This window comes from Perissodus microlepis, chromosome 6 (assembly GCF_051167445.1).
Source record: "Perissodus microlepis isolate ML-2025 ecotype Zambia chromosome 6, ASM5116744v1, whole genome shotgun sequence".
NCBI classification, from domain to species: domain Eukaryota; kingdom Metazoa; phylum Chordata; class Actinopteri; order Cichliformes; family Cichlidae; genus Perissodus; species Perissodus microlepis.
Genome location: NC_140466.1, coordinates 8538809 through 8562993, shown reverse-complemented (window position 1 = coordinate 8562993; position 24185 = coordinate 8538809). Strand labels below are relative to the sequence as shown.

At 37.9% G+C, this 24185-nt stretch overlaps 2 protein-coding genes across 2 annotated transcripts; one reads left to right on the top strand and one right to left on the bottom strand.

The window, feature by feature from the left end:
• Positions 1 to 5991: 5991 nt before the first annotated feature.
• On the top strand, positions 5992 to 11404 carry LOC146384998 (germ cell-specific gene 1-like protein). Its single transcript, XM_084930512.1, has 5 exons — positions 5992 to 6608; positions 7989 to 8036; positions 8632 to 8784; positions 9349 to 9460; positions 10093 to 11404. The coding sequence occupies exons 1-5, from the start codon at positions 6320 to 6322 to the stop codon at positions 10385 to 10387; spliced, it is 897 nt and encodes a 298-aa protein (XP_084786638.1). The 5' UTR covers positions 5992 to 6319; the 3' UTR covers positions 10388 to 11404.
• Positions 11405 to 11456: 52 nt separating this feature from the next.
• On the bottom strand, positions 11457 to 24136 carry tmc5 (transmembrane channel like 5). The gene is made up of 20 exons (XM_084930511.1): positions 22888 to 24136; positions 22105 to 22304; positions 21841 to 21909; positions 18395 to 18511; positions 18155 to 18257; positions 17794 to 17872; positions 17403 to 17684; positions 16752 to 16885; positions 16325 to 16469; positions 16043 to 16195; positions 15569 to 15735; positions 14649 to 14724; positions 14438 to 14535; positions 14259 to 14354; positions 14040 to 14115; positions 13474 to 13607; positions 13109 to 13282; positions 12851 to 12929; positions 12611 to 12703; positions 11457 to 12522 (listed from the first exon to the last, which is right to left on the bottom strand). Exons 1-20 carry the CDS (start codon positions 22959 to 22961, stop codon positions 11944 to 11946), a joined length of 2928 nt encoding a protein of 975 aa, XP_084786637.1. The 5' UTR covers positions 22962 to 24136; the 3' UTR covers positions 11457 to 11943.
• Between the last annotated feature and the right edge of the window lie 49 nt (positions 24137 to 24185).

The following is a 24185-nucleotide window of genomic DNA, read 5'->3' as shown; positions in this document are numbered from 1 at the left end:
TAGAACACGGATATGAAATAATCTCCTGAAGGAAAATTTGTGTCTGTTAATCTGTGTGTCTGTATACTTGGTCATCTTGATTCGTGCAAAAGCTGCCACCCAAAGATGTTCCAAGGGACAAAAGAACATTACAATTGCTTTTAATGCTTTAGTTTTTTTCCTTTTTTTTCTCTTCTTCTATCAATGATAATTCATGACGCTTGTGCCCTGGGCTTAGGAAAAGCTGTAAGGAAATGTGCCAACTTATTTTCTCCTATCAAATCCTAACATTTCAGTTGTATTTTTCTATTCCAGCAACTAGAGAAATCCATTCTGGCTACTGTGCCTGAAAGCTAAGATGTCTATGCACTACCAGTCGAAAGTTTGGACACACCTTCTCATGGTTTCTCTCGTGGTTTTTCTTTATTTTTACTGCTTTCTACATTGTATATGCAAACTGAAGACATCAAATATATGAAGCAAGATATATGGATTTACGTAGCAAGTAATTATATTTTAGATTATATTTTTGATTCCTAAAAATAGCCACCCTACACTTTGTTGACGGCCCTGCAAACCCTTGGCCTTCTCTCGATGAGATTCATGATGTAGTCATCTGAAATGGTTTTCACTTCACGGGTGTGCCTTTTCAGGGTTCATTTGTGGAATTTTTTGCCTTCTTAATGGGGTTGGGACCAGCAGGTGTGTTGTGCAGAAGTCAGGTTGGTGCACAGTAGATAGTCCTATTTGACAACTATTAGAATTCATATTATGGCAAGAACCAATCAGCTAAGTAAAGAGAAATGACAGTCCATCATTACTTTAAGAACTGAAGGTCTAAAAGGGTAAAAAAATAAATAAATAAAATTCATCCGAGTCACCAGCCTCAGAAATCGCAAGTTAACAGATTAGAGCCCACACAGAGTTCCAGCAGCAGGCGCATTTCTACATCAACTGTTCAGAGGAGACTTCACGAATCAAGCCTTAATGGTCAAATAGCTGCAAAGAAACCACTACTAAGGAAAAGCAACAAGCAGAAGAGATTTGTCTGGGCCAAGAAACCCACGGAGTGGACATGATACCAGTGGAAATTTGTACTTTGGTCTGATGAGTCCAAATTTGAGATCTTTGGTTCCACCCGCCGTGTCTTTGTGCAACTCTGACAAGTTGAACGCATGGTCTCTACTTTCCTGTTTCCCACTGTGAAGCATGGAGGAGGTGTGATGGTGTGGGGGAGCTTTGCTTCTGACACTGTTGGGGATTTATTGAAAATAGAAGGAACACTGAACCAACATGGCTACCACAGCGTCCTGCAGCAACATGCCACGCCATCCAGTGAACAGCAGTGACAATGTGTGAACTACCTCAGCTGCAAGATGATTTTTTGCATTTAGTATCTCTTACAGCATCCTGACTATGACTGTGAAGAGTATGGCGACAACTGTGGACACAAGGTCAAAGCCAAGAACCCATGGACATGAGCAAATGCTGTATTTCCTTCCCTTAAGATACTCTGCCAGGCCTTTACTGCCTTCAGGTGTTGATTGTTTGTGACTCTTCCTGAACTCAGTTTTGTCTTCAGTGATGGAAAGTATGCCGTATGGCAGCGGTCCCCAACCTTTTTTGCGCCACGGAACGGTTTATGTCCGACAATATTTTCACAGACCGGCCTTTAAATACAACAAAATAAAACCAGTACCGGTACCTAAGAAGAATTATTCATAACACACAGGAAAAGACCCAGGGAAACAGAGTTAACGATAAAACTCCTGAAAAGCATAAATTTCACACCCGAGCCTCAACTCTCGCGGCCTGGTACCAAACGACTCACGACCGTGGCTCCGGGGTTGGGGACCGCTGGTGTATGGCCATGCCTCGAGAAACTCCTGGTTTGCTTTAACAGTATTCTTTAAGTCATTAGGACTGTAATCCCTTCTGAGCAGACAGTATGGACACTGCAGAATTAATCCTGCTACTTCTATCAGCAATCACATTATCAGTAAACACTAATGACCCGGTTCCATTGGCCCTTCCATAACATTGCCATGTTTGATAGATAATTTGGTATTCTTTGGATTATAAGCTGTTTCTCTCCTTTTATACACTTTCCTCTTCTCATCATTCTAGTTCAAGTTAATCTTGGTTTCATCTGTCCAGAGATTTTTTTCTTTGCAGTACTGCACATGCTCTTTTAGATGTTTTCTGGCTAAATATAATCTTCCTGATCTTCAGTGTAATCACTGGTCTGCAACTTATTATGAAATCTCTGCATTTCCATTCATGAATGTCTCTTGATTGTAGACTCTGAAAATAATATACCTACCTCCTTGTGACATCCTCTCACTCCTGTTTGGTCACAGACGTTTAATTTGCAGGATATTTTGAAGTGGTAACCAAAGAAAAGAGTATTGTGATCATCCTCTTTGGCTCCCATTCCTGCTTTTTCCTAAACATTATTCCTAAACAGTCAGTGCAATACTTTTGTTAAATCCTTTGGATTAAAGATGAAAGTCTTCAGTTTTTGCATACCAATAAGATACTTACATAGGTCTGCTAAGTGCAGTATTATACCACAGAAGTACTGCTGTGAACCACTGTACATCCTGTCACTCCTGTTTGGCCACAGATAATTTGGCTAAAGTGAGAGTACACTACATCCATTCTCTGGATCTACTCTGGATCTACTCTGTGGTCTCCTCCTTGCTACACTGCCTTGCTACTTTTCTTTCTCTTCTTCTCTATAGTCATATTTACACTTGTGGCATAAGCAGATTTTGACTTGTAGATGGATTACTGTCCATGCAGTGCCTCCCAAGATAAAAAAAAATCAAATCAAATAAAAAAAAATATTTTGGAGAGTAAAACTATCTGAAATATTATCTACTTTGATCACAACGGTATATACAACTTGTAATTAGTTGAAGTGCTTGAACAATTGTGCTTAGCCATTTGCCTTAATGCCCTAAACATTTGCCAGTGCTAACAAAGAATGAGAAATGCCATTCCCAATGTGCACAAGTAAAAAAAACACTGCTTTGTTTTACATGCTTTGACAACTTCAGCTACCATCCAAAAACTGAAAGCCCTGGCTGTTCCAAAGTTGTAGTTCCTAACCAAGAGTATACTTTAAAAAAAAGCTGGACTTTAAGTACAAGAGAACTAGAGAACATCTATTTTGCTTAGCTTTATACTATGTTGATATGAATACTGAATCAGTCTTAATTTCCATTGGTGGATGCCGTGTGCATAGCAAAACTCTATCTGACACATTTGCGAACTGAATTATTGTGCTCAAAGTCTTGGTTGGATGTGTGATTGGATTTCCCACATTACAGGAAAAGACTGGTTAACTTAAAAGCGTGGCTTAACTTCTTGTCACAAGCTTAAGAGACGGCCTATGACCATCACAGAGACGTCATAAGCAGTTTACCAGACTGTAGACAAGTGCAGGGCCTTAAAAATTATTTGACTCCTGAGCTCTTAGTTTGTTGCATATTTTTCACATATGCAACAATATGTTTCAGATTAAAGAACTGTAGTGCAGAAAAAAAACCAACCCAAATGAATACAAAATGCCATTTTTAAATGATGATTTCATCTATTAAGAGAGAAAAGTTATCCAAACCTATGTGAAAAAGTAATTGCCCCAAAAACCTAATAATTGGTTGTGTTACCCTTGGCAGCAAGAACTGCAATCAAGTGAGTGAGTCTTTCACATCATGGTAGGGGGGATTTGGTATTCTGTTCTTTGCAGAATTATTTTAATTCAACCACTTTGGAAGGGTTTTTTTAAGCATTAACTGTCCGTTTAAGATTATGCCAAAGCGTCCGTGTAGGTTCTTAGTTATCCAGGTCATTCTAGCCTAAGTAGCTTTGAAAGAAAATAACTAGACTTCTTAAGTTTTCTTGAAGACTGAGGGAGCTTCTTGGGTGAAACGTCTTCGAGATACTACAAGAAGACAGTCGCTGTCTTTCCAAGCTCAGATTATGCCAAAGCATCTCAATAGAATTTAAGTGTAGAGTTTGACTAGGCTACTCCAAAGCATTTATTTAGGTGGGCTTGCTATGGACTCGCCATTCTAGTCCTGCTATATAACCCAAGTGTGCTAGAGCTTTAGGGCACAAACTAATGGCTGGACATTCTTCTTCAGGATTTTATGGTAGCACATTCATGGTTCATGGTTATGCCGATTTAACGGGCTCAGACTTTCCAATAAACATTAAACTTTTGTTTCATCAGTCCACAGAATATTTTCCCCAAAGTCCCGGGGATTGTTTTGGGCAAATGTGAGACAAACCTTTGTGTTCTTCTTGGTCAGCAGCACTTTTCTCTTTGGAATTCTCCCAATTCGCCGTTTTTGCCCAGTCTCTTCCTTATTTTTGAATCATGAACACTGACCTTAACTGTGGAAAGTCAGACCTGCAGTTTTTTAGGTGTTTTTCTGGCTTTGTGTGTGTGTGTGTGTGGCTTCCTGGATTAATTATCAACACATTCTGAATCTTTGGTAGTCCAGCCTCTCCTGGGAAGGCTCAGTACTGTTCCAAGTTTTCTCCATTTGTGGACAATGGCTCCCACTATGGTTCACTGGAGTCCCTGAGCCTGTAACCCTTTGAGGACTGGTAGATGTCAGTTAAAGATTAAACCAACAACAACAACAAATGTTTTCCTCACGTCTTAATCATCTTTGATCTTATAAGGTGTTTACTACCTTGCCCTGCTACTCTAGTATGACTAGCAGTTTGTTCATGAGTATTTGGGACACTCTGGTAAACATGCTCTGGCCTATTTTATCAGTTTTCATAGTCATGTTGAAGTGCGGATTAGCTTCCCAGGCTGAAAATGACAGCATGTTGCTGAGCTAACAGAGATGGCAGGCCTATTTGCCCTCTTTTTCCCCTGGGGTTGTAAATATTTACTGTACAGGAGCCCAGTTTTTTTGTTTTTTTTGTTTTATAAGCACGTTTCCGGCAAAATTCAGATTAGAAGTCATTCGCTGAGGACTCGGCACCTCGCCTCTAGAGTCTGCAGTTTTCTCTGCTTATATCAGTGAGCAGAGCTCAAGTCTGTTGAGCTCTGCTCACTTTTGATTTTGTCCGGAGCAGCTGCAGGCTCATCATCCTCCCCACATGACCTCCCTCTAAATGCAAGAGCGCAGGTCAGCTTCTCTGAAAACAAAACCAACTCTCAGAAATGAAGGCGAGAAGTAGAAAGTGTTGCAATGAATTTCAAATGAACTCTTATGCAACTGAATTCTATGAGATTTCATTCATTTTAAGAACTGAATGAACTGGTGAGGACATCATAGATATTCTTTATTCATCTGTAATGTTTTAAGTCTGATACTCTTTTTTCAGACAAAAATAAATTAAAAATAATTCTTTCACTGAGTCTTCCTCAATTAAGATCAACAGATACACATCTGAAAACATTTCCTGCATTACATTTTTAATAAGTTTTAACAGGTTTTGCTAAGTTAATTGACTGATTATTTACAGCTATTGTCACTGGTCACAACATAAAATTAACCGAAACTTCATGAGGTTCATTTATTGTTTAGTTTTATTTTTTTCACGTCCTCACGTCAGTAATTTTCATTGTGCTAAATAGGCTATTGTCCTCTAGGTGTAGCATTATTATCATTCATCTTAAGGCAAAATAGCCACTATTATTATATTAAAGAATACAGTTACAAAGTGGCTTCCAAATAGAGGACTATTGAGATGTCAGAAGAAAGTCTCTTTTTGACGTATTGCTTTAAAATAGCTTGTTGAAGCTGAGCTCTCGGGATCAACCATATTAACTGTTTTATAGGTCTGAGATTTTTTTATTTTAATTTTCCGCTTCGTGAAAATACACTCACATATCCCAGAATAGCCTCTTACAGCTTTCACTTTTAAACTCTTGCTGCATCTTATTTCAACGTTTCAGTGGTAACTTCCTACGCATCAGTCTGATAATCGTCTTGCAGCTGATAAATTCTTAGGCATGGAGGGAGGGGAGGCGTAAATGACGGCGAGAGGGAGTCCGGGAGAGAGAGCGTCATAAGAAAATCCTTGGTCAAACTTGGTCAAATCCTCACGCAACGTGACATCCTATAGGGTGGACACAGCGCGTGTGAAAATAACGGAAATGTGACATTTTGGCGCACAGCTCAGCTCTCTCGGAGATGATGTTTGCACTTTGTGCACCAGTGGAAGTTGTTGAAAACTGCCGAGTGCCGAATGTGATCATCACCTCACCTGTTGTGCTTGGAAATTAGCTGCGGCTCGCGCGTCCCTCCTACTTCGCACCCATGAACTTTTCGGAACGCCGCGCGTTGCCTCATCCTTTACGCAGACAATGAGGATGAGCCGCCGATCCAGGACCCTTCTGTCGCTTAGCTTGAACTTCTTCGCGCTGTTTTTCTCCATAACCGCGTTCATAACTACTTACTGGTGCGTCGGGACGCAGAGAGTGCCCAAGCCAAAGTGCAGCAAGCTGCGGACGCACCAGTGTATAGACTACGGGGTGAACGAAACGGACCCCAACAAAGTGGTGTACAGCTGGGAGACAGGCGACGACAGGTTCCTGTTCCGTCAGTTCCACACCGGAATCTGGATCTCATGCGAGGAAAATATTCACGATGAAAGTAAGGTGTGTGTGTGTGTAGTGCGTGAATGTTTTTTATTAGTTAACACAGCAGCTGGAATGATTACATACTACTTTGGTTCTTTTTCCTAACTTAAGAGAAACACATAACTATTCATTTAACACAACGATAATCTCGGCAATAAAAGCTTCTGTAAGTGAAGAAAAATGGCAATGATGATCATGATTCAGATCATGATTAGGAAGGAATGGCTTTGAAATCAGTGTAAAGACTTTAACCATTTGGAGCTATTTTTTTCTTATTATTTATAATCTTTTTTTAATCTTTAGTTTTAATTGTTTATAATTGTTGCCATCATCAAACTTGACAACATTCTTTTACCTGAGCTGATGTAAGCATTAACGAGCAACCATTCAACATTTAAAATAGCCAAAGAAATAAAAAAAAAAAAAAAAAAAAAACAGCAAATAGTAATTTTTATAAACTTGTCATTTTAATCTCCTCCTTTGTCAAAATACAACATTTAGTTAAAATGGAAATTGGCTGCTCCTTCAGAGATTTTCTTTCCTTATTTTTTTTAATGGCTCTCCATTTGTGTCATTATGCCTTAGAAAAGTAAGCAGCAGCACTTGAAAGCTTGAGTCTGAAATCATTTAATTCACTTTTTCATCATTATTTATTTTTTAAGGGAGACAAAATAGCACTTAGATCCCCAGCTGGCCGGCTGCCTGGGACTTGAATGGTGTGTTGCTTGAGTTACTCACTAAGTCTGCCCATTATGGAGTATTGTAAATTAATAACAGAGGGCTCAAGAGGGTGGATTATACGTGTGTCAGAGGAGTGATCATGACCATGAAAAGTTCAGGGACAAAAGGTGTGATCAGCCCAGATTAGTCCTCTCTCTGTTTAGTTTATTACAGCTGGATAAGGAATTACTGAAGCATCTGTCTGTCAGCTCTGTAATACGCCATGACAACCTGTGCTGATAATCTGTGTTTTTGTGATGTACTAGAAACAAACCACAAATTCAAAATATCCAAGAAGCAATTGCAATAATAATATCTCATCAAGTGACTGTGGAATGGTGAGGAGGAAGGGGGTGCTGAGACAGCTTGAGTTAATAAGGATTACGTAACAGAGGCCTTGATGAGTTTTTCCTCAAAACAGCTGTTGCCACCCTCCTACCTGATTAAAGCGTTCCACTTGCAACAAATCCAGTGGCATGGTCTGGTCAACAGATGGAAAACATCATGTCTGCAGGAATCCTTAGTGTCAGTGGTTATTTTGTATCCTGTTTGTCACAGACTGTCATTATGGCACAGTTTTTGAGCCTACCTGTGTTTTTAAAGTCCATATATATATATGATCAGTAATAAATAATAAATCATGACAGCATGTCATCTTCTGCTGTGTTTCTAGGTGAGAGATGTCGAAGTTTTATTGATTTAGCCCCTGCATCAGAAAAAGGTGAGTGCTATCTGCGTTACCTTGGTTATCACAACTCTTTAAGCCCTCTAATTCTTACCCTATTTTCATTCACTGAGCTGTACTTCCCCATGTTTGTGAATATTTCTGCATCACTGTAACATCTTGGTCCGTTCTAATCTAATCAGCAACTGTCAGTTCAAGAATGTTTTAATGTGAAATCATGAAGGAGGGCTCACACATTCAGTTTAAAGTTTCACAGATGTTTAGCTGCGATGACACTTTCACTTGAGAAATGCTTAGTTCCTGTCAATCTGTCTGTCAAGAAAAGCAAAAAATCGAGAAGCGGAGTGAAGAGGAGTTGAAATGTCTGATCATCATGTGCAGTCAGCTTATATTCCACTAGATTAATTGGAAGGCTGAATAAAGCTTTCTGTAAACCGGAAAGCTTTGACATCAGTTCAAGTAGCACTTCACATGAGATCGTCATGTTACTTTCACCCCACATTAAGTCTGACTAACCAGTGAGATTGAGATGTTAGGTGACAATAAATCAAAATCTTCCCTGTAAATAAAGAAACTTCATCTTAATTTATGTTATTGTGCATCTCTTGTTTGCTTTTTGGGCATTTTTCAGGGATGCTGTGGTTGTCACTTGTTTCTGAGATGCTGTACATTATTCTGCTGGTGGTTGGCTTCAGTCTCATGTGTTTGGAGCTAGTGCACTCCAGCAATGTCATTGATGGACTCAAACTCAATGCCTTTGCTGCCATCTTTACAGTGCTTTCAGGTAGTGTGCTTGATTCTATTTTTCACTAACTTTAATGCTTTTGTGACATTTCCTGCAGTGTACTGTATTCAAGTATTTGCTTCTGGTTTCTAAGATTGTCATTTATCTTTGTAAGCCAGCTTTTGAAATACAACATAATAAACATATCCTGGTTAATCTGTTGATAAGGAGGGCACTGTTGTTCTTGAACCAGAGAAACATCCCTCTGGTTTCCTTGTAATGATCAGAAGTAAATCTGAACTCAATTCAAAATCTAAAAAAGAAACAGAAGCCTTGAGAAGAAAGCAGAGGGTCAGCTGAATATGTTTTTCACTTCTTTTCCCAAAATAACAGTTTGTAAATGAACCTTAGTAAATTACATGGATGGGGATTTAAGGTTATCTATACCTGGATAACATCACTGATCTTACTTAGGATATTCATATTTCCATACCCATGGAAAGGGTTGATTCTGCACTCGAAAGAAATCATCTAAGTATTTTTTTAATACTGTTCTTCTTTTCTGTTTGTACACTGAATCAATCAGAAAAGCTTACTAACAATATACTGTGCATATGATTTCAGGTCTTCTTGGCATGGTGGCTCATGTCATGTACACACAGGTTTTCCAGGTCACCGTCAGCCTTGGCCCACCAGATTGGAGGCCCTACAACTGGGACTATGGCTGGTCTTTCTGGTAAGACTCTGCAAACATCCACCTCAATACAGATAATTTTATACGCTGTGTTATTTATAGTGTTACATAGATAGAGTTAAGTCAAATCGTTCTTTAAGAAACAGGATGAAGAAGTCCACTCTGCATGTCTGTGCTGCCTCACACTGTCAGCAGAAGCGCTGATCTCACCTCTCTTCAGCATCACTGTCTGTAATGAAAAAAGCCCAAAGCTCTCGTGTTATGGTAGGATTAGGCTTTGGTGTCCAAAGCCCCAGTGCGGGTGTGATTAGAATTGCATAAGGGAATAATATTTTACTCCTTTACAATGTGCACAGTATGCTGAAAATTCATTTTGGAGGCTAAACAATTCTTGACCTTCTGTGGGAATTATCCAGTCTGCATGAAAACAACATGGGATGATGATTTGATTGTCTGACCTCACATGCGAACCAGCCTGTTTGAGGAGACCAGGGGGACTTAAAGTGATTGGCACTAATCTTACCAAATACAGTGTCACGGTATTGAGGGTAAAACGTCAGAATGCCTCACCACACTGAAGCGCACCATTAGGTTTTCACTTTTTTTGTTAGTTTTTTTTTTCAGCTACCACATCTGTTTATTAAAATATGAATTCTCTTGCTGTTTTATATCAGCATGGCCTGGGCTTCCTTCACCTGCTGTATGGGTGCATCTGTCACCACCCTCAACTCCTATACGAAGACCGTCATTGAGTTCAGACACAAACGCAAGACCTTCGAGCAAAGCATCAGGGAGGAGGATGCACGGGAGGCATTCGGATATTTCCGGGAGCACTCTGTGCACTCCATCTCCAAATCTGTGGATTATTACTCTAGTCAGACCATAAAAAGTGGCAGGAAAACTCCTATACCAGGTGACTCGCTGGACTTCAGTGACATTGCAAATTCTTTGGGGGAAGAGCAGTGCTGAGTGAGAAAGGACAGTAGGTGGCGGCATTTCTCTTAATGTGGCATCTCATTGGACTGAAGCATAGTTGTCTTTGGTAAGTTTTCACTGTGGGACGAACACTTACAAAGATAACAGGCCGCAGTGTTAGCCCTGTCTGACACATTTAAGTACTGCCTTAATGAAAACCCATCATGAAAGTTTAAGTCATATAAATTTAAAGTTGGAAAATTGCAGCTGGCAAATGGTAAAAGTGGACATGAAGGTGTTTGTTTTTTCTTTTGTGCAGCTTACCACGATGTAGATTTAAAATGTAATGGTAAGTGTATCTATACTGTTTCAAAAGAATGAGTGTCTCTTTAAAGCTTCTAGCCTTATTAGACATGTTCAGTCAGAAAATCTCACTGGGTTTTCATTCTTGTGAATCAAAGCCATAAATGTATACTGCAAATGATGTGCCTGTTTACAGTATTTATGGTACTATTTATTGTAAAATAGATGTAAAGTTTGTACACAGAATGATTGTTGGTAATAATGTATCATTTTTCTTTTGAATGTTCACCTTGGCTAAGTTTGGTGGTGTCATAAAGGTCAAACGATCATTTGCAAAACACTTTTGATGGACTAGAATAGGGTTTTATTTTTAAACTGGAAAGAAATTTACCGCAGAGAACAAAATTCCCATAAACACTACCACTATTGGAGTGATCACAGTCAGTACACCACATTTCTAACAGTGTAAGTCATTTTCATTTGATGATTCTGCTTTAACTGGAGAAAAGTAGAAACTTCATGACGGTAAAATGGCTCTGCGGAGTGTTTCAAGCAAGTATGATGATTATTAAAGTTCCCCATTTCAAAACTGTGTTTTGATTGACTGTTACTTTCCCACCACAAAACACATCTGGTGTTTTTAGTATGATACAAATATAGAACACACAGTTTATTAAACTTTTTCAGTTACATTTTTGAACTGTAAAAATAGTACAAAGTTGATTTCAGTAGTTTTTAGTGAAGCTTTTTTTTTTTTTTTTTTTTTTTTTTTTTTTTGCACAAATAAAAGAAATAATATTCAACCTAGTATTTTTTTCCTGTGTCTGGAGAGTGTTCTAAAAATGCCCAAAACAAGAGCTGTCGTTTGAAAAATCAAAATCAAAATCAAATGTAGCAATGTATGCATAGTTCCTGAAGAGGGCAGTGTTGTCTTTATCAGCCACTTGGGAAAATTACATTTCACTCCAGAAACAATTGTAACAAATTTTGCAGGGGCATTTTTTTTAACATTTGCCTTTATTTTGCCTTTTCTAGCTCACATTTCATTATGTGCAACAATTAACAACTTATACAACAATTACATTACAAATGGCACAAATTTATGTTTAGGATTACTCATCACACAAGGCTGACATATAGAAAGATTTCAAAATTTACTTGTATAAAAGTTGAATTAAGAGGTGGACCTGCACACTCATCTCTTTCATATATTCTTCGCAAAGTGCAAATTCAGTCTTAAAAAGCCACGTGGATGTTTTTCATACATCTGTTTATTCATCACAGTAATATAAAACTCAGCATTTTGTTCAGTAACCATCATCGTATTCATTCTGGGCCGCCTGCCGGGCTAGCATGGCCTGGATAAGAGCACTGGAGCCTGAAGGCCCAGGGTTTTGTGGTGGAGCAGTCATCCACTGAATTCTGTCATCTTCCTGTGCTTGCTGCCTGGCCTGCATGACCTGCATCATGACACTTGACACTGGATGTGGCAGGTCACCCATGTCATCTTCTGTGTCCTCTGCTCTTCTTCTGGCTTGCATGGCCTGTGTGACGGCACTGGATCTGTTGAAAATGTCATATTGATTATTCTCTTCATCCTCCATCCTGTTTCTGGCTGCCATGGCCTGAGCAAGTGCACTGGAAGATGATGGGTTTTCATCATGCATCGGATACTGATCTTCATTCTCCTGGTCAGCTAGTTGACGGGCCAACATGGCTTGCATCAGAGGACTAGAGTTGGACATTTCAGAAGGAACAGGTACTCCACCAATGTTGTATCTTTTCTCCTCCTCTTCAAGTTGCTGACGTGCAAGTAAAGCTTGAACCCTGGCATTTGAGTTGGACTGATCACCAGATGAGTGATCATATGAATGCTGTTTCATGCTCTAAACAGAAAATAAAATATTCAGTAAGGCTGATAACAAGCTTCTACATGCAAAGTGATGTCAGCATGAAATAATTTTCACAACAAACCCCTTTTTGTTTCTTCTGTTTGGTGCTTTTGTTTGGGATAGATTTTTGAAGGTCCTGTAACCTTTCTAACAAGAAGGACTTGTCTTTTCCTTCCTGGTGGGAGGGAAACAGAAGCAGTCAGGCAAACAAAAACAAAAACATAAACAAAATGTAAATGTATTCAAGACTAGACAAGTTCCACTTGTTCCTGAGGTCTGGTGAAACATATATTAAGGGAAACAGTTTCTAGAACAAACTCACATTGACAATCTGTTGTCTCAGACGACGAATAAGCTCCTTTCGGCCATTAGTGACTTGCCACAATATGTATATGATGACACTGAGCAGTAAAATTGCACACAGGAAAACCATTTGCTTAATGACACAAAATTTGCATCAGTACATATGAGCATTCATATGCAAAGCTCAGTTATATGCAAAACATGGCTTGGACTTTTTCAGTCAACGTTACAAAGTACATGCTGTGTACATAAGACAGCACTTGCACTATGCACTTACAGGATGATGAGTGTGATTAGAAAATAGAAGATTTCACTCCGGATGACATTATTGTAAATCTCGACGACCCACTGAGAGCCAGTGATGTTTTTTAGATCATCTATCCAGACATCAACCGCACTGAAGGAATTGTTGAGTCCACAAAAAGGGCCACAGGACTTTGAGGGAGTCAGGCTATGGAGCAAGACAGAGTGAACAAAACAAGACTGAGACTGGAACCTTTCTGTATTTTCAGTACAAAATGCATTATTAATCAAAGACAAATATATATAAATATATTATTTTATTTTAGCTTAGAAAAGAATAAAATAGAATTGATGGATATATTTTTCTCTTTTTTAGCAGTTGAAGTCATGTCCTCTTACCTCCAGGCAGTGTATGCAACAATTGACAGGGCTCCTACGAAGAACGGGAAGAAGAGAAGGAAGATGAAGATGGTTTGCATCTGAGCTGCTCTGCCAGATCGCCGTGGGGGCTGACAGTTATGTGTGAGACTGACCTGAGAAGTGCAAAAAACAAACTTGTACTACCCCATAAATACACATCCATAAACAAATATATTATTGATTTATTTTTGTAGTAACTTTGCTAATAAACTTGTGAGCCATAACAGAAAACAGAGCTTGGAATTGACTTTTTTAAAGCTCATTCAGCAGGTTCATGAAACACACAGCATCAGCAGATCCGGCCTAGATCAAATTACAAATCCTACAAAGTTCATTAAATTTCAGTGATTGATTGATCTTGTCTGGTACCATTAAACCATAATGGTTACTCCTTAAATCCGAAACCCAGGCCGTCTTTTCCATTACCCAAAATAAAGCATCCATTCAATGTGATGAAAGGATTTTAATTAATTATTGACTGAGGTGTGCAAATAGAGTAACACGACCCTTATGGAGCATGGAGCAGTCCTGGTAGCAGCATTTACCTTCTTTAGATAAAACAGGATGAAGAATTTGAGAATCTGCATAGCAGGTAGCAGAGGAGAGAAGTAGATTCCAATCCTGTGGAGAGAAAATAGACGATTGCATTTAAATAATTTAAAAAGGTCCAAGATCAAGATAGATAACATAGGATTTGACTAAAATCCACTGACACACTGCTAGAACTTGTGAAATGTCGAATGTATTGTTCATGTGGTTCATACCAGGCCAGCGTCTGTGAATAGATGAGTTCAAGCACATTTCTGGCTACGTCAAACTCAGGAACCCCCATGCGTGGTATTAATTTAGTCCCAATCACACTATTAGAAAGAAATTGAGTATATGATTTTAAACATATGTCCATCTAACAATTTAAAATATGAATTGAAATTCTATAACTCACTTGCTAAGAAACTCTCCAAAGAAAGATCCCAACATCAGGAAAAGGAAGTCAAAAAGGACCAGACGGTACAAAGACTGCCCTACCATGGACTCCCAACCCTGATGAATGAAACAAATTCACGAATGAATGTCTATGCCTACTGAATAAAGTAGGGACAGATAAATAAATGTTGTGTTTAAAAAATGGAAATAAATGGATATTTATTACTTACTGAACCTTTAGCAGGCACCTTACTCATCCAATAATAACACAAAACAGACAGAATGGACATCTTGAGAAAGACATTTCTGTATGTGAAAAAAGAAAGTATCTCAATTTTTATTATTGGTTAAATAAATAATTATATTTGCTTTGTGCTAGATGTCCAAATCCAAATCCAAATCCAATTTATTTATATAGAACATTTAAAAACAGAAAGTTTGCCCAAAGTGCTGTACAGAAACAAAGATGAAGCCACTGACACTCACATAAAAACACAATAATACACATAATAAACATATCAACTCACACCAGTCTGAACGCAATCGAAAAAAGGTGTGTTTTCAAAAGCGACTTAAAAACAGGAAACAAAGATGCCTGTTTAATATTTGGGGCCATAATTGAAAAGGCTCGTTCTCCTCTTCGTTTTAGCCTAGATTTTGGGACAACCAAAAGCAGCTGATCTAAGGGTCCGCGAAGGAATATAAGGCTGAAGTAACTCGGAAAGGTATGGGGGAGCAAGACCATTAAGGCATTTATGGTCTATAAATTTATAGATGTGTCGATAACTGCACCACTTTACATATATACAGTCATGGCTTTACATAGATACCACTATACTTTATATTTACTTTTGTTTAAGCCTGATCCTAGAACTGTTCCTAGATCCTAGCACTCCCAGTCTTCTCACTATACTTCAGGAAGTCCTACATTGTTTTATAACACAGCCCACAAATTACACTGCAATTAACTCTAACAAGATTGGGAGCCTGCTACCATGCTGGTGACTCTGTGATGATGTCATAGGCACACCAAAACAAGGTTAGTTGCCTCCTTATTTCCGGTCTAATGGTAAACTAAGATATCTGTATTTTGTTATCTATCTAGACATAGACATAGACATATTTATATACATATATTGTTTTATTTCACCTGATCAACAGAGCATATATCTGTTTGCGGTGGGTGGAGTAATGCTCAAATTTGTTGAAGAGAGAGTAGAAGAGTGGAATAACCAGGTTTATTAAAGACACCACAAAGGGAACCAGGAGTGTCTTTGCCTCCTCAAGCAGAGACCAATTGTCATTTTCTGTTGCCTGCTGTAAAACATAAAACAGGTAAAGATAGTGGATAATGACGAATACTGTGTGCAATGAAACAATAAAAACCCTGTACTGTTGGTAAATGACAAGACTTTCAGTAAATTTATGACACCTGGTTTAGATTTTCACGCTCTGAGAGTACAGGTGAGGTATATATTTTTACATGTTTTTTAGTTTATACTAGTTTTACTAACAAGAAAAGTGATTTCTCTAGAGAAAAAATATGCATTCACATTGCCTGTAGTCTACATTTAACAGACACAAGTAATTCCAAAGTCTAATTATTCCATTTTAACTTATGTACCTCAATCTCATACTCGCAGAGATAGTAAATACCGGCTGCACAACCAAAAGCCAAGCTTGTGGAGAGAAGCCAGCAACCAAAATGAATCCCAAAGTGCTTCAGTTTTTCAGAGACTGTAAGGCGCTCCTGCTGGGCCGTTTCTGATAAAGACTCCTGAACGAGCAGCAAGAGGACAAACAATGAAATACTGATGTGTATGTAGGTGTAAAATACAGAATTTCAATCTGTCACAGTTAATTCAGCATTTGATATTTTTTAGAAAAAAAAAACGCTATAATTCACCTTGAGCTGGACACAAAGGTTGTTCCTGCGCTGTTTCACTGCTTTCTCATTGGTTACACTAAAATCCCAGGTGCAAAGAAGTTGCCATGCACTGTTTGATGCCGAGTCTGCTAGTACATAGTTGTTCTTGAAATTGACTGCCATGCTGCATGTGGACAAATCAAGATTCAGAATCATTGTTAGAATCAGAGCTATTGGAGCAGCTATGAGAGTTTTTATATCTACAACTATTAATCAATGTTATGATTGCTTGTTTTGGCATACTTATATTAGAATTTTCACATTTTCTAATAATTTATTATTATATTTATCAATTTTTTCTTTTGACTTATCTCCTCTTCTCCCACATGCATGTTGAGGAGTCATAACAAAGCAAATTTCCTGTGGACTTGAGTAAAATCTTTAGCATGATGAGGACTTAACTAACCTGAAAATAAGTGAAATTCCACATAGCACCATATAGACTGCAATGGTGAAGAAATAGGCCAGCTGCATGTTGTAACCCACCAGAGATTCATTGCTGTAGCTACCGTAGTACATGACCGTATACTTGAAGTAACCCTAGGAAATCCAAAATATATGCAACTCTTGTTCACTCAGTACAGAGAGAATTAGAAAACATCTAACATGATATTACATAATACATATCAACAGTGTTTGCTAGTTCTAATTGATTATGATCTGCCATGTAGAGCAGATTCATGTTTTAGATTTTCTTTTGTGAAAACAAATGCTGTTGCACTGTCACTCCACTTGAAGAAACCCCACTTGTGGTTGGGGTTTGCATGTGCTCTTTGTGCATGAATGTTAGGTTAACTGGTGACTAAATTGGCTATAGGTGTGGATGTGAGACTGGTGATCTGTCCAGACTGTAGCACACTGCACACCCTATCCATCCTTGGAAAACAAATAACTGCATCCAAAATAATGCAGATTTGAGCCATGAGCATAAAGCAAATAATTAGCTCATTAAATATTACATAGTCATTTAATTAAATGGTAATTATTACATTAGCTTTAAATTTTAAAATAATGATGGTTGTGACTTCAACAGAAGATAAATGCATGTACTACTTACAGCTCCAGTTAGTATCTCCAGTCCTCTGAAGGTCACATTTTGGGATACGTTGTTCACATTTTGAGAAATGTTTGGGGTTTGCTTGTAAACAAGCAGAGGGATGGTGACAAAGCCAAAGTTGACCAGGAATGAGAAAATGTTAAACATGAGAAGCCACTTCAGGAACACAAAATAGGTGACAACACTGGTCCCAAACTTCCCACCAATACTTTTCATAGAGCCTTGCCACAGTTTCAGGGTCTGCTTGGCTGACTTTACATGGTACCCGCATTTTCGTGACAACTGAAAAAAGATCATAACATTCTGTATGTAGCATATGAGCACAAATTATGAATGAGCTAGGCTCATAAAGAGATGCAACTGTTGCTTTTATGACAGATAAAACACTCACCAGAGACAGCTTTTCAGAGCAATCTGCCAAACATGTGAATTGGCGAGACTTCTTGGAAGACTGTAATTCCAATTCTTTCCTGTAAGAGTAAAACCATTGGGATCCTTGTCAACCAAATTACCTGCATCACAAGTTTCTGCAGGCTGTAGAAGCCCCTTTGGACTTCAATTAGTACTTTCTTGTGTAATTTGTGTTGGACAAATACTTCCTTCAGAGATCTTTATTGCAACACCTGTGGCCTCCAAGCATTTGCATACAGCCTAGTTTATGGTTCCCAGCAGGATGCAATGTTTAACTAAATGTTTCGAATGACACTGAGAAGGATTTTGTTATCATCTTTATTTGTTTGTGGCTCACCCACCTGATATGTTTCTTCTCTTTAAAGCTCATTGGAAGATCCCGAATGGCCTGGATTCTGTCTCGTGTTGACAGAGCAGCAAGTTCCTCGAGCAGGTTTTGTTGCTCTGTCAGACACAAGATGACAAGACAAGTGCTGGCTGTTAAATCTTTGCGAGTACTGCCATTCAGAATACATATCAGGTGTCATAATTCACTTTCCAAAAATCCACAGGATAATCTGACACCCCTCAGGTGTGCTTACCATTTTGCATCTCATTCCAGATGGCATCCTCTGTGAAAGCTGTTTGGGTATGATCTGCATTAGGAAACATGCTCATCCTTCTCATCGCTATTCCTCTCCACCGCATCGTCATGTTTCCTGGATTTGCACACAAGCAAAAGACAGCCAGCCTTCTGTTGTGATTATTGTGGATTTTCAAACTCAAAAGCATGAGATGGATACAAGAACAGAGTGACAGTCAGCAAATGAACTGGGTAGCATTTTCAAGTGTAACACCTGCAGCCGTTTACGCAGCCTTTATCACTTACTCTTTTCTATAATAACAATAAGCTGCTACTTATTTATAAATCTAAAGATAAATATCAACTGCAAAAACACTGACAGAAGGTACTGCTGATAGTACAGGACACAGCACCATATACAAACTAATGTGGGTCCTAATATGCAACTGTTCAAAATCTTTATTTCTGATGAATTGATTATTTCATATTTATTTTTATTTCATATAATGCTATGATACTGAAGGTGTTGGTGCCATTGCCCACCAAACTGTATTACTTTGCAGTTATTGTCAGAGTATCAGTCTGTGTGTATTATTTGCATGCACTGGTTATGCCTTTTAACAACTCTTGGTATGACTCTGGAATTTCTTTTTAGTCTTTCAGAAGCATAAAGATTAAATAAAATGGGAGGAAATGGAAGACATAGTTATAATTCATCCTGAATTTCTATCTATATGGATTCCATGACAGTCCATCCAACAATTGCTAATACAGTTTACTTGTGTATTTAATGTAATAGGTGATGAAATAGATATTACACAAGTGAAAACAGATGTAAATCAAAGTCGTATATCTGTGTCATGTTCTATGGTAATCAAACTATACACTGAAAAAAAGGCCATGTTGGATTTACTTGATTCAATAGTGGACATTGGTTGCACACAAATGTTTTGCTTTGGCAGAAACTTAGACAAATGAGTTAAATCAACACAACTCATTCCTATTCAATAAACCTGTGCATTTTGTGTTCAGAAAACACAACTGAAACATGTTTAGATGAAGTAAGTTGAGCTCTTCGAATATTTTAATCCTTCACAATTTTGTCATTTTATTTCAACACTATTCAATAACTTTTACCCCAGTGCTACTTGGTCACTTAAATACTACATGTTGTCTTCATATTACATAATGTTCAACAAAGTCTAGAGTCTGGTTACCATAAAAAGTGAACGGATCTACAATCTTCCTATCTTTATCCTGGTTGTAGGGGCATAACCCTGAAGTGATAGGTCACTAGGCAGGGAACACCCTGGACAGCTCACCAGCCTACCACAGAGACAAACAACCATTCACTCCAAATTGTGGATTTGAACCCAGGACCTTCTTACTGTGAGGGAACAGCACTAACCACCATGCCACCATTACATGTGGTTAAACCATAATAAAAAGCGATAGCATACACGTGGTGTGTGTGTAGTTGTCTGCCTCTTATAACTTCAGGGATTTTCCTGTAGTTTGAAATCTCATGTGATCTTGTTAATTTCATGAGTCCAGCAACTAACCACTCTTACTAGATTGTATCAGATCATCTCAACAAGAACAAATTAAGTTGTTGAATTTCATACAGATCCTACATGATTACTTTTCTTTGATTTTTGATTCATCATGATCAATCAATGACTTCAACAATTATTCAATCAAGACATCATCAATTTGATTCTTTTCATCAATCAAGATAGAAACATGAAATTTTTGTGTTCAAATTAAAAGGTAGACTTTTTTAATGTAACAACCACCCAATTTACTTCTTTCGGTTTACCAAAAAAGTAGAGGCGGCTGCTCGACTTGACTGAGATGGATCACAGCAAAATCTCCAGTGTTAAATTAACACTAGAGAGTGTCTATATGGGTCCACACCTCTGAGTGTTAAATACAACACTGTTGAGTGTTAAATTAACACTTTTGACAGTGTTATATGTTTAAAAGTAACCTAGTCAGTTTTGAAGATTAACAATGGCTAACACTGAGCAGTGCTGATTTTCTAACACTGGAATATTTCTAACATTTTGAGTTATTTTCCAGTGTTAGAAAATCAGCACTGCTCAACGATCCAAAGCGTGCGAGACTGTAATCCCGTGCGAATATAACATTGCTATATTATTGACTTACTTCACTCAAACATGAACAATTTAATCTACCATCTCTGCATATTATGTAGTTTCTACACTATAGAGTTACTATAGAGTTACACTTAACTTTAAAGCATGAGGCACTTGTGTTAAATACACACAAGATACTTACATAAATCCAAGAGCTGGCCAATCCCTTTTTTTCAGTGTAGTTGAAAAACCGACCAACAAACACTTCTACTGTATGCTGTAACTTTTTATTTGAACTTCATGCAAAAAACATTTCCTAAATAATCCCCTTTGCTCTGTTTTATTTTCTTTGCCAATTTCCTTGTAGCTTTTATTGTTGACAGCCATTATATCCACAATTAAGGATACAGTCTAGTGAAGACATAAGTATGAGGATGAATAGCAATGTTATTTGAACACTCAAAAAAAAAATGAAATTGGGTGGTTGTTACATGTACAAGATTCAAACTTGTAATTTGAACTAAATAATTTCATGTTTCTATGCTGAATGCAATTAAATCATGTAGCATCTGCATGAAATTCAACAACTTAATTTGTTCTTGTTGAGATGACATGATACAATCTAGTAAGAGTGGTTAGTTGCCTGGACTCACGAAATTCACAAGATCACATTAGATGTCAAACTGCAGGAAAATTGCTGGAGTTTTAAGAGGCAGACAACTAAACCTACACCACGTGTATGCTATCGCTATTTATTGTGGTTTAACCTGTCAAGGAGAAAAACGTACAGAAAATTCTGCATCAAGCCTTGTAATCATAGCTGTAAGCCTGGATTGACAGCTTGGTGGCGTGATGGTTAGTGCTGTTGCCTCACAGCAAGAATTCTAAATTACCCATGAATATAAGTGCAAATGGTTGTTTGTATCCATGAAATCATCAACCCCCATATTGGTTCATTGAGCACGACTAGCAGTAATTGCCTTGATTAACAAAGTAGTTGTTCAAACAACAAGATTTCATTGCGTTTTCCTAGTTTTTAACTTGTGTAGAATCAATTAAAACAAATTTCACTCTACATACTTAAATAAATCACTTCAAGTCAATGTAAGTATACTACGCCGATCCAACATAATCTGATTACATTAAGCCACCAAATGCCAAATGTGTTGGTTTGACATGGTCAAAAATCAGTTATTGTACTTGGTTAAATCACGTGGAAAAAGGCGCCATGATTAAATTGTGTTCATCCAACAACAGATTTTTTTGAGTGAAATGATTATCCTGTGATGGAAACTTTACAGATTAATGTGTGTTTAGTAATACCATAAAGGAACTGTGTAATCTTAAGTGTCATGAAGCGTATTACCTGAAGACGATGGAAGTGGAATAGATCTTGACTGATTATATTCAGGGTCCATCCCAAATATACTGTGATCTAAAATGTAGAGGAGATAGAGAGGAAGTATCAACAAAGGGTTACTTAGCAACATCCACTGGCATATACAAAAAACGAAGCTGCTGAACAAGTAACACGACTTTTTTAATCAAACAAACACAAATGTGTACAAAAACTTTATGTTGCTTTATAGTTAAATAATTTAACATGGCCACAAAGAGGTGATACACATACTGGGTCCATGGTGCCTTGGAGGACTCCTTGGGCGTATGGAGATGGCATCCATTGGGATGTTTTCTCTACCCCTCCAGCTTTCTTCCTGCCAGCCACCTTGAGGCACTCTCCCTATAGCAGCATCATTGCTAGCCCTGTCACCCCACCAGGTTGGGTCTTCGTTGTCATAGGGGTTAGTATGATGGGTTTTGCTGGAAGCCCTAGAGCCCAAACAGAATAAATTAAATTATTAATAAATTATATAAATGTATGACACCTAAGAGCACTGACGTTATCACATCAGGAAGAGAACAGAAATTTCAAGTCACCGATATAGTTATTTGAATTTAAACTGTGGAGGTTTTATTTATTTTAAAGTACATTCAGTCTTATAGAGTACTGTTGGACTCATTTTAACAGTAAACTGTAGAGACCAGTGTGCTAAAGTTTACTCTAGGGCTCTCATATAATCATCCACAATCCTCAGACCTTAAATCTTGTACCAAAAAGATTAACACTAAAATGAACCAGCCGAGGATAAAGCAAAGATATATAACAAATTCGCGCTGTTGCCTATTTCTTGAGGCAATCCTGTTAAAGCTAGTTTTTCATTTGCTTGCTTGACATTCTGACCTTTTCTTCACAGTACTTCCTCTTACTACAAGCACACACAACACACCACTCAAACTCCTTCACAAACACATTCTTTGACAAATTGTAATTCTATACTTTTCAGGAAAAAAGATTTCTCTGATGCACATTTGAGGACAAAAACAAATTGTATGTTATAATATAAACACAAACCTTCTATCAATTTCCAGAGTCTCGGTGTCATGGTATGCATGGTTGAAAAATCCCCCGTTCCTGTAACTTGTCATGAGATCCTTCAAATTGATCCGTTTGCTTTTCTTTGGAGACAGCAGTGATTCCTTCCTCAGTCGCTCCCAATATGAGGATTTCGGTGTCAAGTGGCAAAATGTAAACGACTTATTCCATATAAAAGACAAATATTAAAATAAAGCAATAGAATTGTGCTTGAAGTCAAGTTATCAAGCTAAAGACTAAACCTAAACAAGTGGTATAACATGTTAATACCACATAGTTTTCTGTATAGAGGCAGCTTCATAGAAAGCATGTGCATTTGATCTCTAGAGCGCTCGGTCCGATCATTATAAATTCATGTAGGAGGTTTGGTTTCAGCCTGTGGAAAGAGGTTTGGTTGCAGTGGTATAGCTCTGTGGTTCTCACAAAAAACATTATATTATGGCAAGGCAAGAGAACACCTCTGTCTTATATAACAATGAACAGAAAACAACAGACTGATGGCTGAACTATGGAAACAGGAAACCTATAAGAAATGTGTAGTTAGAGTTAGGTTCTCATATAATAACAAACCTGTAAAGATTAAAAGAACTTGTCAAATGACATTCTGCTCTGTTATTAGCCTCTGCTTACCTGGTTACTGTCCTGTAATGGAGAGAATATATCTAAAAGGGCGTCCTGACAATACAGAGTTGCAGCTTAAAAGTCTGAGGAGTATCTCTGAATTACCGTCAGTGACATAAAAAGAAGGACTGTCCTCCTACCAGGAAGTTTAGCCTGAGCTCACAAAGGTAAAAGTCCGCTGCTTTTGGACTGGCACTTGGATATTGAAAGGTTACGCTAGATTGTGACATGAATAATTAAACCGCCAGTGCTAATAATTATTTAGCATCCTTATTAAAACTTAAGGTGATAAGGCTCAAAAGGCTGACCTATAGGGTTGAATCCTGTTACAGACAGATAAATGGAACCTAACCAATAAACAAATAGTCGGAAACCGGAAAAAATGCGCTTGCAAATTGGGTTTACTATGCTCCACACAGGGAAAACCAGGGACAAATGTGTCACGGAAGGAAGAGTTGTGAGCAAGCATTTTAATGAAGTGAAAGGACAAAAATAGACAAACTGAGAATATATTGTGTGACTGTGAAACTAATTAATTTAATATAAAATCTGTATGTTCATAATTTTGTTTTTTTCTTTTGAGACTGTGAGTTAACTAAAACCTATTTTAAACTTAAACCTGTCATATTAGTATAATTAGCACATTCGCTTAAAAA